Below are 16,223 nucleotides of genomic sequence, written 5' to 3' on the forward strand. Positions count from 1 at the left end.
AATTTTCAGATTCATCAACATGTCATGACAAGATAACTGACCAAACCTGTGGTACTGTGTTTCTAATGTTGCTGATTTTCAGATCAAGGAGAGGCTGGACAGGGTGATTGCGAAGCAGCATGAGCTGTCTGAGAAGTGGGACAAACACTGGGAAGCCCTGCAGCAACGTGAGCACACAGACAAGCCTACAACCCTTCCTTTTTAGCAAAACACATATATACTGCATGTATAGAGGGAGGCACAGATGTATGTGAGGGGAATTCAGAGCAGAAGTGTCCTTATGTCCTTTTGAATGTTGTTCTTCTCTCCTCTCCTGCTGCCTCAGTGCTGGAGGTCCACCAGTTCGCCCAGGAGGCGGTGGTGGCCGAGGCCTGGCTCACCGCTCAGGAGCCGTTCATCAACAGCAAGGAGCTCGGCGCGAGCGTCGACGAGGTGGAGCAGCTGATCCGTCGACACGAAGCCTTCCGCAAAGCCGCCGCCACCTGGGAGGAGAGGTTCAGCTCACTGAGGCGGCTCACCACGGTAAAATCATCATTACTGTCAATACAATCAATACAAACACCATCTAGCCAGGATAGGTTTCAAAATGCTGAAATTGTTGACAACCTGGGAAAGATGCTGCTGGCTGCCAGAAACCCTGCAGCTGAAGAGGTGAGGCGACAGAAAAGAAACTTTAATAATCACTTTAACTGTCGCTGCACTGTAAGAATAGTACTGTAAATTAAACTGAATGACTTTTACACTGCGACTACTCAATAAAATCCCTTATATAGGCTGCTAAATTTAAAAAGAAAAACCGCCAATACAGTTTTAAAGTCTTTTGGAGAAGAAAGGAATTGCCTTTAAGATATTTAATTTAATTTAGTTTTATTATATTATATTTTATTTTTTATGTTATTTATTTATAATGAATTCCTTTTTAATCACTTTTATTCTTCATTATTATTATTGTTATTATTATTGTGTTATTATTATTATTACTATTGCTATTGTTATTATTATTAGTAGTGGTATTTTTCTCTTTCATTATCATGTATGTATCTATTTTTACAAATTTATTTATTTATTTCAAATCCTTGACCATTTTAGGAATGGTCAAGGACTTTGAAAAGTATAGTGTGCTGTAATCGCATTGCATGTGTAGCATCTGTTTCTGTGCATCTGTGTTTGCATTATACAGAAAGATTGGCAGGTAGGTAAACAAAACAACTTCTGAAGCACAACGGTCTTACAAACTAATGATATTTTATAGCAGTGTGTGAGTATGTGGAGTCAAACAAGCTATATGAGCTGTAATATTATTGTATGAAATGTTCACTTTTTAAAATAATTTATGGAAAATATTTAACTTTTTTGCAATGATTTGTAGTTTGAGATGCACTAGTTTACATAAAATACACAGAGAAATGTCAGTAATTGTATTCTGAAGCTGGTTCTGATTTTTCTGTGCAGGTAGAGAAGTTGAAAGCAGAGCAGAGTAAACTCCCCCCGACCCCTCTGCTGGGTCGCAAAGTCTTCCTGGACCCCCAAGATGCCTCACCCACTCCGGCCACCCTCCCCCGCCTCCCCATCTCCCCCGTCATGAGACAGACCATCTACGAGCAGAACGAAGCCAGCTCTCCTCCGTCTCCGTCGCCCGCCACCCCGACGCCTTCTCCGTCGTCTGTGGTTCGGAGACTCGGCTCGACGGTCGCCAACTACACCCCAGTGATGAACGGCTCCAGCTACCGCCACACCCTGGAGGCCCGTCATGGCGGCGTTGTGGGCGTGGCCGCAGGATTGGGTCAGCCCGCCCCTTCCTCCATCGCGTCTGTCGCCACGGCGGCCATGTTGGTTTCAGCCAACCAGGCGAGAGAAAGCGCCACCGCGGCGAGGGACCAGGCGGCGAAGGCGATGAGCCACCTGCAGCCGGTGCAGGCGGCGAGGGAGCTGGAGGTGAAAGCGTCCCCGTATCTACGGCAACCCAAAATCAAACACCTGGATGACGCCGTGACGCCGCTGCTGGTGGCGAGTCGGCTGGAGAAGGCGAGGGAGAGGGAGAGGGGGAGGGAGAGGGAGATGATGATGGGGGAGATAGGCACGGAGAGGGCGGAGGTGGCGGTGATGGCCGAGGTGGTGCTGCAGGAGCCGGGCCGGGAGCGCCTGCACAGCGAGCCCACCAGGGGGCCCCGGGGATCCAGGACCGACCCGCTGGGCCACGGCGAGCCCCAGGGCCAGACGCACGGCCACCACCGGGACCACCGGATAGAACGGCAGCTGAGCAGCGAGCAGCTGATCCAGGCGCGAAGGGACGAGCTGCCCCAGGAGGTGTGGAGGGAACACGCCGAGAGGAGGGAGAGGCGGACGCTGGAGAGGCAGACGTCCAGCGAACAGGAGGGCCAAGGGGGACAAGGGGGCCACGGGGGCCACGAGGGCCGGCGGAGGGAGAGGGACCGGCACCGGCTGGAGAGGCAGGAGTCCAGCGAGCACGACACCGGGAAGGAGCACTCGGACAGACGCTCCGGAGGAGGGTGAGAGTTTCAGTGTACCGAGGTGACATTACATTTAAAAAAAGTTTAAAAATGCAGGAAAAGAAAATCACAGTTGAATATTTGTTTTTGGTGTTTCTTCCACAGAGAGAAGAGATCAACGCTGGCAGAGATTGTAGAGCAGCTGCAAGAAAGAGAAGCAGCACAGGTCTGGAGATTCAGTACTTGTAAATTTCATGCTTTCGGGTCATTCTGCCTCGATTCACCGGATACCCCACACCTGAACATCTTCAGTTTGATTGACTGAAGATTTGATTTTTAAACTGGTGAATATTGATTCAGTTGACCATGTGTCAAATCACAGATGTTGTAATGTTTTGAGTAAAGAACTTATAGGTTAGTGGGGTCATGTCAAATTTTGTATTGGTTTGTTCACACCAATCTTAACACGTTTACAGTGATATACAATACAGTCGGGGGAAATAAGTATTTGATCGTCTACATATCTCGTGGTCTGTAATTTTAGTAGTAGGTCTATTCTAACTATATGAGACAGAACATCAACAATAAAATCCACACATTATCTAACAGTTATAAATTAATTTCCAGTTGATCTATGGAAATAAGTAATTGGTTCCTTTTCTACCTGCAAGAATTCTGGCTCCACCACATTGGTTATGTGGCCAAAAGGCACACAAATAAGTCAAATCTGTTTCAGAAACTAACACTAGTTATGTGTGCATTTGTGTAAGAAACCTGTTCAAAGAATCACATTGTGCATCTTCAACTTCACCACCATTGGCAAGACCAAAGAGCTATTGAAAGGTAGAGCTTCACAAGGCTGGAAAAGAGGGTGACAATTGTCTGTCCTATATTATTATTATTATTATTATTATTATTATTATTATTATTATTATTATTATTATTATTATTATTATTATTATTATTATTATTATTATTATTATTATTATTATTATTATTATTATTATGCCAATTGTCTGTACAGTCACTCGCAAACAGCGGAAAGACCAAACAACAATCAATCAGAGATCAAAATGGAGCTCTTTGGCATCAAATTGACTTGCCGTGTTTGGAGTGAGAAGAGTTTTGACTATAAGCCCGCAAACTCCATCCCTACATTCAAGCATGGAGGTGGAACCATTATGCTTTGGGGCTGTTTCTCTCAAAGGATACAGGACAACTGCAACTCATCGAGGGAACAACGAATGGGACTTTGTACCGAGAAATCTTGGGCAAGAACCTCCTTTCCTCAGCCATCAAATGGGTCATGGTTGGTTCTTTTAGCAAGATAATCACCCAAACCGTACGGCCAAGACAACAAAGTAGAGCCTGAAGAAGAAGTACATGAAGGTCATGGAGTGGCCTAGCCAGTCTCCCCACCTTCATCCTGTGGAAACCTATGAATGGAGCTGAAGCATTGCATTTCAATGCAACAATCTCAGAACCATGAGGGTCTGGAGTGGTCTAAAATACCTGTGCAAACCTGGTGACCAACTACGAGAAACATATGACATCTGTGGTGGTGAACAAGGGTTAGTCCACCAAGTACTGAGTCATGTTTGACTTGGGGATTAAATACTTATAGAGATAAATAAGAATTTGGTGAATTGAGGTGGAATGACCATTTTAACTCATCCATCTGTCCATCCATCCATCCATCCATCCATCCATTATCTATACACCGCTTAGTCCTGATTAGGGTCACGGGAGGGCTGGAGTCTATTCCAGGTGACTTAGGGTGAAGGCAGGGGACACCCTGGGCAGGTCACCAGTCCATCAAAGGGCTACATATACAGACAAACAATCACACTTACATTCATGCCTACAGACAATTTAGAATCACCAATTAACCTGAGCATGTTCTTGGACTGTACCTGGAGAAAACCCACACATACACAGGAAGAACATGTAAACTCCATGCAGAAAGACCCTAGGAAGGCCGGGAAGCGAACCGGGGATCTTCTAGTTGCAAGGCAAAAGTGCTAACCACCAAGCCACTGTGCATACTGTGTATAGTTTAGGTGGCATGAAACACTTACATCCTTCACCCCTCCTCATCCTCAGGCCCGAGGCGAGGTTCCCCGCCTGCCCAACGGGTTACCAGAGAAGTCTTCCCGTCCCGACCGGCCTCGAGCTCGGGACCGACCCAAGCCGAGACGCCGGCCGCGACCCAAAGAGGCGGGAGAGACCACGAGGAGGTCGAGGTCGGCTCCGGCCCAGAGCAGCCCAGCGGTGCCCCAGCCACCCACGCACACAGCACACCACGAGGGCTTCCTTTTCCGCAAGCTGGACATTGAGAGCCTGAAGAAGAGCACCAATAGGTGGGTGTTCAGGGTCTTAACGATCACCGTGACGACCGGAGCCGATGATAGGAGTCCTAGAGGAGGAGGATGGACGCTGGTGTCATGAGAATCAGACTTGGAAGTCATGCTTTCAGTTTGGTACTTCAGGTTTTTAAGCCCCTTGAAGTGCCAAATATGTGGACTTCACCACTTCTGTCTGTTCCTCGTGACATCGCTGCCTCCTCCTGTGTTATTATTGATTTATCAGTGATAGCAGGGGCATGACTTTAGCATGCTACGCTAACACACACTCCGCTGACACGTCGAACAGATGCATGACGGACACCGGCTCAGACAACACATAGTTCCTCATATGTTGTTCAAGGCAATACTCAACTAAGGGTTGGATTTTTATAGGGGATCAATCAATCAAAATTCAAAGTTGATGAACAGAAACAAGGACACGTTAAGGTTTATGCACACTCGAGATACAATTTTAATTTGCAAGATAGCACGTGAGAAAAATAATCTGCAGCGTAGAAATAAGGAGGATTTTATCAGTTTCTATGTGCTTCCAAAGATTTCAAACTGTTTCATGTAACTGACAGAAATATATAAATCCATGCATTGGTATCCAGTGATAGAGTTTAGCGGTAAATAAGCAGTAAATCATGAAATATTGTGATAGTTGTTACTTTTACAGTTAAGTAGAATGATAGGTTAAGGTTGTTCATTTCTGCTGGAGAGTTGTCATATCAATTTTTCATGATTATTAGGCAGCACTGACAGTTTGTGAGCTCATAGTTCAGTATTTTTCTACACATTTATGCAGTTAATAAGTACAGAAAAGCATGCAGGAATCTAATCGTCACCAAGGAGCACTGCTATGTTTTTCTCATGCCAGCTTTTAAATATCATTGTTGATTATTAGGGTCAGACAACGAAGGCAGCTCCATGAAATTAGGGCCTGCAGAAATCTCACCGCATGTGAAAAACCTCATGCATGATGCTTTCGATGCCTCCTGATCTAACACGACCCCACAGAGTAACTGAAAGCAGCAGCAGTGGTTGGCTGGCTGGCTGATGAATGATGCTGTTGGAGTGACTGTAGGTGGAGCTGCTGGTCACTTTACCACACACACGCACACACACACACACACACACACACACACTACCTGACCTCCACAGATGAACCTACCTGCTTCCTCCTGAGAGACCCCAGCGACAGTCTCTCTCTGCACTGCCCCCTGGTGGCTGGGCTGACCTCGCACAGCTAAAACGCTCATCCCCTCCCCTCCAGCTATGGATGAGTCCCACTCACGCACCAAAGGCAGTGGATGAGTGTGTCGTATGTACATGCCCTGTTATGTACATGGCAAGGTAAAGCATAATCCTGAATGGCTTGAATCCGGACAAGTGTGAATCTCCAAGCTGCTCCTGGTTCGGCTGGTTGTATGCTCTTGATGCTGAGATGAGAGGATACAGGAGCCTTAAGGGAGGATTGAGATTCAACCTGTCTCTGTTACGTGTCGACCTGACGAGACGCCCAGTAAGTGGATGTGCACATTAATATTCTGGTATTGCTCAGGATGACCACATGTGAGGATACGGTGCATGTGAAGGGTGTCTACGTTTCACATTAAACCGAAGTGAATGACAAAGCTGCTGTCAAAATCTGTTAGATTTTAGTTTTACGTGTGATTTTTACACCACTTTTGGTATACAGCTAATGAACATGTTTTTTTTTTCTAAAAAGCTTAAATCTTAAGTTCCTCAGGTTTTCTCTACATATTCACAGATATATTATCGTCTCAGTCTGTGAGGGTAAAATCCGAACATTTCTTCTTAACTCCAGACGTTATTTTGTCAGAAAATGAGTCTTTTGGTGCCGGATGTTCATTGCATGTTCATCTGTGATGTGATTGTTAGGTACACAGTTAAAAAAAAAAAAAAGTCAATTATTAAACAAAAATGACGGCAACATAAATAAACTTATTAATATAAATTAAATAATATAACATAGTATAATATAAATTGAAAAAGGTACAATAACTGTTTTATATTATATATAAAAAATATAAATATAAATATATATATAATTTTATTTTGTTTATATTCATTGCATGTTCATCTGTGACGTGATCATTAGGTACACAGTAGAAAAATAAATAAAAGTCCCTTATAAAAAAGCAACATAAATTAATTAATATAAATTAATACAACATAATATAATATGACATAATGTAATAAAACCAAAATGGCAGCAAATATTTGTAAAATACTAGCTCTTTTAGCTGATTTAAGTACAGTAAAACAGTGTTATTTTACAATCACACATTGTCAAACAACAAATTAATATTTGTAAAAATACAGATTTTTGATTTGGTCATTATGTCAAGTCAACATTTAAATTAATACTTTTTCCCTGTATTTTATTAGATATCTGCAATTTAACAAACCAGGGAAAATTGGCAGAATAACTGTTTTATATACTATATATATTTTAATCTTTTTATTTGTATTTAATTTTTTCATTATTTATTTTATGTAAGCAGATGACTAGCATAATGACATTTTTGCTGATTTAAATACAGTAAAGTATTGTGTCATTTTATGGTCAGAAGTTGTAAAAGAACCAATTTTCATATTTAAAATGATAGATAAATTAAAATGATTTTTCTGTGATTGTTCTAGTTATTTTCCACAATTTTACAAAACAGGGAAATTCACTATAATAACAGTGAATTGCTTGAAAAATTACATTTTAAAAACTTAAAAATATATATTTTTTACATTGTTGATGATGGTGCTAGCATTAGCCATGTAGACACCTTATCACATGCACTGCTGGTCTTTTCCAGTCTAAACTCTGCTTCCATTGTTAGTTCAGAGGGTTTTTTTTTATATCAGGATATTAAGCTGCACATGGATACCTGCTCTGAATAACACCTACAGTGCTGCGCAAATGTTTTAGGTGCTAAAAGCTGCTGTCATGAATGCTGTTAATTTATCAATTAATAATAAAGGGGAAAATGAAAGTCTTTATTTGATGTGAGCAGCTTTTGTCCTCAAACTTCTAGATACACTTGATGACAGTTTTTCGCCGGTTCTACATCTTGGATAAGTTGCCACAGTTTTCTGTCTCTTCATGTGATCTCAAACTGACCCCACTATGTTGAGACCATCTTATACAGGACTCCTTGTCCTTCTTGTGGCTGAAGATATTCCTTTAAACTGTAGTGTGCAAAGACGATGGATGGGATTCTAAATATCTGAGGCGCCTGAAACTTGCCCAGCACTGTGTGTTTCGATGTCAGCTATTAACTGGAATGCCGTGTGCATGTGAACACGCTCACAGAGGGACGACAAGCATGATCAGACTTGAGTTTGTGTCGTGGCCAAAATGGCGTTTAACCAAACTCCTCTCCCTCTTCTCTCCCTCCTCCTCCTCGCTGCTGCTGGCTGCTCCTCTTGTCTCCTCCAAGGTAAGTCATATATGAGGCAAACTGTAGCCTCCCTCATCTCCCCCATCCCTCCCTCCTCCATCCCCCCACGCCCCACCTCCTCCGTCCGTCTGTCCGTCCGTCTGTTGGTCTGTGTTTGTTCAGCAGTCTTGTTTCCTCCTCCCTTCTTGGGGCTGGTCCATCCCGCCCACCTACCTGTCTGCTCTGGCCAGGTGAGTGAGGTGTTAGCTTAGCGACAGTGACTCTGCAGCTCTTCCTGACTCCTGCTGTCTCCCCCTTCCTCCTCCTCCTCCTCCTCCTCAAACCACCACTCCCCCACCTCCACCATCCTCCTCCCCTCCACCTTCCTCCCCATCCTCCTCCTCCTCCTCCCGCCTTCCCGCACCACAGCAGGTCATGGGTCAACTTGTACTGCGTGCTGAACAAAGGGGAGATGGGTTTCTACAAGGACGCCAAGAACACCACTACGCCCTACAACAACGAGCCGCTGCTCAACCTCTCCCACTGCCACTGCGACGTCACCAACGGCTACAAGAAGAAGAAGAACGTCTTCACGCTCAAGTAAGGAGCGGTTGTCAAATTCAGTCCGTTTCACGTGTAGTATTTCGTTTCCCGCTCATTTTTCAGGTGCAGTATTTCATTTTTATGAGTGAATTTTACCTCAGTATTATTTTTACTGTTCTATTCTTGCCTTATTTAGTTTACTTACACTACAGTTCAAAAGTTTGGGGTCACCCATACCCCTTTTCCACCAAGCTGGTTCCTGTGCTATTTTGGAGCCAGAGCCTGACTTAGCACCGGTTCTTTGTGTTTCCACCACCTAAGCACCGGTTCCAGCCTCCAAAAAATGTTGCTTAGCAAACACCAACTCTTTGCTGGGCCAAAGCTAAGAACCAAGTGGGGTGGGGGATCGGGGGTGGGGGTTGAGGGAGAATGTGGGCGATGATGTTTTCAGTTGCTTGGGTCCCCTAATTATAAGCACTTTTGCTTCCCTGGGGTTCCTTTTCATGTACATCTGCTGTAAACTGCTTCGGTAGAATATATTTATCGTTCTCTGTGCACGAATAAAATATATCTGAATCTGAATCAAGTGCATCAGGGGCCTCGGGCGGGGTTACGGTGGCCAACGATCAACGGTGGAAACACAGAACCGCCATTTTTAACAGCTGAGCAAGTCGTTGTAGTAGTAGTAGTGTTTAGTGTTAGTGATTTGAAAACCAGTAAATATGGACACCAAATCAGCATATTGAAACAAAAGCTAACAACAGTCGTGGGTATATCACCATGAAAAATGTCGATGTCTCATGACAGTTTGGATAGAACAGCTTGACTTCAGCTGTATCCAATACAATTGTGTCCTACCAGTTGCGTGATCGCGGATGTGCCCAGACAATAGCTGACATCTGCTTCGCAATTAGCCTTAACCCTTTGATGCACAACATGGGCCAAAAGTGACCCAAATCCAATGGAAAATGGGTATCTGACCCACACTGTGCATCAAAGGGCTAAGACCATCTATAATGATAAACATAGATATTATCAACTTATTGCATTTAACTGCTATGTAATGGATGCAAACGTAGTCAAAGCTAAGTAGCCAAGCTAACGCTAACATGTTCATTATTAAGAATCAAAACATCTTTGACAATTACCTGTCTTCTCAAACGTAGCCGTTGCCTGTGACTACGATGAAGACAAGGTAGCTACTAACAGTTTTATTATTTGCTTCTGGATCGCAATGTAGGCTTGCAAAGTCAGGAACCGCACTTGCATGGTTATGATGCACGAACGTTGTTGAACCTGGTTCTTCTTGGTGGAAAAGGAGTTACGGTTAAACAGTTTCATGTTTTCCGTGATAACTCATTCTTTTATTCATGTGCTGACATAATTGCACAGTATCAGTTATAGATAATACAAGATTTTTGATGATTTAAACACACCTTTTTTGTGCATCTTGCAACTTCATGGAAATGACAGAAATGCTAAATTGCTGGAGTCCTTTAATTAAAAGTTGCGTTTGAGCATCTAAAGTTCCTCTTAAGTTGTCCACTTTGCATGTTAAATTCATCTCCTCTTGTTGCAGAACGAAGGACGGCAGCGAGTTTTTGTTCCATGCAAAAGATGAGGTGAGGCATTTTGTGTGTTTCTAGCATAAACTTGAGTTTAAAAAATGCACATAGACTTTGAGTCAGTACAGTAAAGCCAATGTGAAAGTGGCCTAAACCTGTGTTCTTTCTACCAGCCAGCAGGGGGCGACTCCTCTGGTTGCTGCTTGTAGAGACATCTAAGAGAAAATTAGCAAACTTCTCATTTGATTTGTTATCTCTGTAAACATTTTCTTAATGAGTTTATGGTATTATTTGTTAGTTTAAAGTGTTTTTGAACAGAGTATGATGTTTGTATTATTAAACTAGAAAAGCACTCGGAGAGCGCAGTACTCCACCAAAGCTGTTCATTCCACCATATGGCATTCTCAGAAATGCAGCATTTGTTTGTTATTATTGATGATCAGAAATCATGGCGACGTAGAATGTGTCCATTTAATATAGATGTACCCGCAATCCAGATGACGTTGCGCTGAGCACAGGTGTGTGTTATGCATGTGTACGTTATGTACGGATACCGAATCACGTGACTTAAATATGTAGCAGGCGGCGGGAATTGATGGGACTCTGAAACATCCCCACAATCTAATCAATTGTTTGTTGTATCATTTCCGACGGATAAGTCCTGATAAGTCCACAGTGGTGGATTCGTAGTAGGATCACAATCATGTGATCGTCAGCAGGCAGCTGACATAGTGTTCACTTGTTGTCATAGTTACAGTAACTCTGTGCCGCTATCTCGCAATGATACAGAAATCTTTAACAAATCCGTCGATCCAGACTATAATCTGCTAAGGAACGCAGTGGAGTTATGTGACGATCGCCACTGGTTTGTCTGTCTGTTTGTTAGCAACATTACTCAAAAACAGACTAACAGATTTGGATGAAATTTTCAGGGAAGGTCAGAAATGACACGAGGACCAAGTGATTAGATTTTGGCAGTGATGCAGCTTATAGTCTGGATCCATGGATTTGTGAAAAATTTCTGTATCATTGCGAAATAACGGCATGGCGTCACTGTAACTATGACAACCAGTGGACGCGACTTCAGCTGCCTGCTGACGATCACATGATTGCAATCCTACTACAAATGTGGACTTATCCGTTGGAAATGATACAAGGAACAATTGATTAAATTGTGGGGGTGTTTCTGAGTCCCATCAATTCCCGCCATCAGCTACATATTTAGGTCATGCGATTCGGTATCCGTACATTATGTACACATGCATAATACACGCCTGTGCTCAGTGCAAGGTCATTTTGTTTGTGGGTACATCTGTATTAAATGGACACATTCTATGTTGCCATGATTTCCAATCATCAATAATAATAAACAAATGCTGCATTTCTGGCAATGCCATATATGGGAATGGACAGCCTTGGCAGAGTACTGCGCTCTGTGAGTGCTTTTATTGTTTACATGTTGAGTAGTTACATGGCACCCATATTAACTCTGTCTCCTCTGTCCGATCACAGGAGGACCTTAAAAGTTGGGTGACCAACATTACCGCTAGTATCTTGGAACACGAGGAGATTGCCAAATGGGGTCAGCCCCAACCAACTACCTCATCCACCGACGAGGGCACGCGCCGCGACGGCAGCAAGGCGGACAACCGGTCAGACCGAGGCGGCGAGCGGTCGGACCGGGCCGAGCGGATCGAGCGGGCGGAGAAGGAGAAGGAGAAAGAAAAGGAGAAAGAGAAGGAGAAGGAGAGGGAGCGAGGCGAGCGGTCGGAGAGGTCGGATCGAGGCGGAAAGTCGGATGGCAAACGCTCGGAAAAGTCCAGCAAGAAGAAGTGAGCGTGACGACGGATTGGTCAGGATTGAAGCCTACGAACTCCGGACGGGAGGCGGGGCCGCAGACTGGAAGTGAACGCCCCCCTCCTGCTCTCCGCCTCCAACGCTGTCAACAGAGCAGCTGTGTTTGGACGGAAAAGTGCAGGATTGACCCAGGCTCACTCATAGATTTGATTTGGAGCAGGAGAACATCTCTTCTTCTTCTTCTTCTCTCTCTGTCTCTCTTCTGTGTCTCTGTGAGAACACACGGAGTCACCGCCGCCCCCCGGTGGCCATTTCAGAGAACTGTAGGAGATTTAGTGCTGCTGAAGGCGGCAGCGGCGTTAACGCAAGAGAGACGGGACACGTTAACTCGAAGGCTGTTACTGGTTGCTGGTAGTGCGATAAAACGTAGCTCATACTGTTCCATGTTTGTTTTTTCTATGAGATGAGCTGTATCTGTATGTATTTCTTGTTCGTCCGTCCTATCTACTGTATCTATCTGTCTGTCTGTAAGTCGAGACATCCTACACTATGTCTTATTACTCCTTGGAAAGATAATGAAATTATGCCAAAATGTTTTACAGACAAACGTAGACTCTTTTGATTTTGGCGTTGATTTATCCACTTAATCCCATCTGTATCGAGGTCTGGCCGTGAAAAAAATGTGAAACTGGTTTTAATTTGGAAAAATTCATCCAATTTCACCGTGGATGTTTCAGCACTGATCTTAAGCTTTGTGCTGATTTTAGGAAGTTTAAGACAAGAGAAGAGTAGAAGTACGACCTGAGTAGCCAACTATAAAACTTTGTTTAAGAATAGAAAAAAGAAATTTAATTTAAAAAAAATACACACAAAAGCCAAAAATCTTGAACCGAATAAAGATCATAGCTCCGAAATTTTCTGGAAATGTAATCAAACTTAATGTTAAAAATCTACCCAAAAAAGAAAACTTTGCCGCTTCCCTTCCTTTGTGTAGAACTGATTTAGAATTACAGGTTTTCTAGTGAAGATTTCTGAAGGACAGTTGAACAGGTTGGGCTCCCAATCTGTTTTCTAAAGACGGTTCTTGGATCTGGTTCCCGGGGGCCTCATTCATTAAAATATTCTCTTTCCTTTACGCAACAAATAAGTCAGCAAAAAATTACAGCATTCATATTTTTGGGTAGCTGTAGAGGCTATGATTTCCTTTTTGATAAATTAGCGGAATTCATCGTAACCTGCTTGTTTCACCATAAATTACATGTTTGGCTTTAGTCATAAGCACAAAACGTGGCATGTTTTTAATGAATGAGGCCTTCAGGGCTGAAAACAGGCCTCATCTACTCTTTTATTCTCTTGCAACATCGAACTGCTCGTCGGAGATTCTCTTTGATTTATTCACACAAATTTGTTGCATCCGTTTTTATACAGAATTCAAAAAAAGATATCTTGTTTGTGTCAATGTGTGTGTGTGTGTGTGTGTGTGTGTGTGTGTGTGTGTGTGTGTGCGTGAGCGAATGTATGTGTGTGTGTGCGTGCGTGCGTGCGTGCGTGCGTGCGTGCGTGCGTGCGTGCGTGCGTGTGAGTGTGTGTGTGTGCGTGAGCGAATGTATGTGTGTGTGTGTGTGTGTGTGTGTGTGTGTGTGTGTGTGTGCGTGAGCGAATGTATGTGTGTGTGTGTGTGTGTGTGAGTGTGTGTGTGTGTGTGTGTGTGTGTGTGTGTGTGTGTGCGTGAGCGAATGTGTGTGTGAGTGTGTGTGTGTGTGTGTGTGTGTGTGTGTGTGTGCGCGCTGCTGCTCTCCACTCCCAGGGTCTCCATAGCTCTCAGGTTATTTATGTTGGTGTGTGCTTAGCGTGTGCTTCACGTGTTAATATGTTCGTCCCCTCAGATGTCACCTCAGTCTTCCAGATATGTCCGATCCACAACACATATCTGCACGCAGGTGTCTATCTTTGTGAGGACCCTAACGTTCAACCCAAACTGGACTCTAACCCTAAAACACTCAAAAACGTTGTGAAAACTGACAAAAACGTCCTCGATTTCCACAAATCTCCTCATTCCTGAGGTGTAAAACTCAACCCGGTCCTCACAAAGATAGCTGTACAAATACGACACACACTTTACAACTCATGAGGTTTCAAATGTCAGAGGTTATAAAACAGAGTATAAGATGGTCATGGAATGCAAATGTCCAACTTCATAACAGAATAAATAAGAGAATGAACTGACACACCGATGAGAGCCAGAATATCAGACCGACCATCATTTAATACGTGGGTTCAACTGTCTGCATGTTTTCATGTTTTTGCTTGGAGAGGAATCACTCGTCTAAAGAAGCTCGACTCTGCATCGGTTTCTGTTTAATTTCCTGTAAACTCACCGTAAAGCCATAAACGGGGGAAAAAAAGAGAATTATCAAAGTCTGGTTAGCTGGTAGGTAAATGCAGTAGAACAAATCTGTGAAGCTCCTGCTGTGGAGGCTGAATTCAAGGCGCTCAGCTGCCCTGGTAGGTGCATCGTGGTCAGAGAGCATTTAAAATCCTGCTTAAAACCTTTTTCCTGCTGCTGGATGGAAACCTCGTTCAGCTGCAGCTCTTTAGCTCGAGTCCAACAGAAAGTCATTTGTTTGTTTGCTGCTCTGCTCAGTAAATCACTTGCTCTATATTCTCCAGAAACCAATTAGTGTTTTTTGACTTTATGATGGATTTGCATTAACTTACAGTGTCATCCTCTGCTGTTGAAGGAAAAAAAATCTCAGAAAACTGGTTAACTAGGTGCACATTTAGCCATTTAGTCTTCATTATTTAAGTAATTTCTCCCTCGCAACACTGAATAAAGATTCCTGAAAGGTGGAAAACAACTGCTGGTTAATTAAAATACCATTTGAAGTGGTTGTTTCTTCTCTGATAGGAGGAAAACCAACTTCAGTACAAGATTTCTGCTTTATTACAAATGTTTTCAAACTTTTTCTGTTTTATTAGACAAAAAGCATTTAAGAATGAAGATTAATTGCTTCACAGAGCTTGTAATTGTCTTGTCGCACATAAAACGTCACTCCAAGATCTTTTTTTCCCCCTTAAAATTAAAAAAAAAACTTACTGAACTTAGTTTGGGCTGCAAACAGGAATGAGTTAATTTGATTTTAGTTGGACTTTAAATGCAAAAGTTTACATTATTCCTTCATTGAGCAGTTAGATATCTATATGTATTCATAATAAGGTCATGAGCTAACAGTGTTGTCAAATCTGGTTGCTTCCAGTTTTTCAAAAATGTTTTACTTCAGAATTTTAAATTCTCTCCCGACCTGTTTCTCCTTATCTTTTTTTTTTTTTTTTTAAACATCTTAAAAACTTGTAATTTCTTTCATGTTTTTTTCCGTAGACATCTTATGCATCTGTATTAGGTGGGAATGCCAGATCAATGCAATCATTTACATGCATGTCGGACACAACAAACACAGTCAGAGTGAAAAGGAGTTTTAAACGAGCAGACGGAAGCAGTTAAGATTCTGACATCGTTGCTGTTGATACTCAGAGGACAGAGCGAGCAGCGAACAGCGAACCCACTGACAGATTTCCATCATTTCACAATGCTGACATCACAAAGTATCAGATAACGTGGGAAAGTCGACATGTTTGACACCACGACAGACTGGAGTTCAAAACACATGTTCAGATTTGGTTGAAACAATCTAAAAGTTGGTGGTTCGGACGAGGCAAACCCGCCCGTCTGCTGCTGCTGTTCTGTTCACATCAGCCCAGATGAAATGACAAATAAAACACCTTTGGGTTTGTCATTAATGTGTTTTTAGTCGGTGTGTTTTCTTTTAGCGCTGGAGATGAATGTAAAGCTTTGTTGTTGGAGATCAGCGTTTCCTCCTGCTCTCTGGAAAAGACGCTGGAACCAGACATAAGAGCTGGTAGACGGTGAAATCTTTAAGCAGAGGGAGACACTGGTGCAGATTTTCAGCCACTAACGTAAAGAAAGTGCAGTTTTCAGACTTTGACATGTTGCATCTTGTAAACCAAAACCACTCAGTAGTATGCAGTAAAACGGAGTCTTACTTTAAGAGGATTGTAGAAGGGTGTGTTCAGGGATTAACGTTATTGATGATGATGGCGATG

The 16,223-nt window shown here is 43.0% G+C and overlaps 1 protein-coding gene across 5 annotated transcripts in view; it reads left to right on the plus strand.

The window, feature by feature from the left end:
- The window catches only part of LOC111583325 (spectrin beta chain, non-erythrocytic 4-like), a 136,003-nt gene extending 120,104 nt beyond the window's left edge, over positions 1–15,899 (plus strand). For 2 of the 5 annotated variants that reach the window (XM_055012470.1, XM_055012472.1), the window contains exons 36-43: positions 83–167; positions 326–522; positions 1,453–2,510; positions 2,616–2,676; positions 4,554–4,810; positions 8,626–8,796; positions 10,319–10,361; positions 11,817–15,899. In XM_055012470.1, the coding sequence (XP_054868445.1) occupies positions 83–167; positions 326–522; positions 1,453–2,510; positions 2,616–2,676; positions 4,554–4,810; positions 8,626–8,796; positions 10,319–10,361; positions 11,817–12,140 (2,196 nt within the window). In that variant the 3' untranslated portion in view covers positions 12,141–15,899. The other 3 variants (XM_055012471.1, XM_055012474.1, XM_055012473.1) reach the window with 2 other exon arrangements.
- Positions 15,900–16,223: the final 324 nt, after the last annotated feature.

This window comes from Amphiprion ocellaris, chromosome 7 (genome assembly GCF_022539595.1).
Source record: "Amphiprion ocellaris isolate individual 3 ecotype Okinawa chromosome 7, ASM2253959v1, whole genome shotgun sequence".
NCBI classification, from domain to species: Eukaryota; Metazoa; Chordata; class Actinopteri; family Pomacentridae; genus Amphiprion; species Amphiprion ocellaris.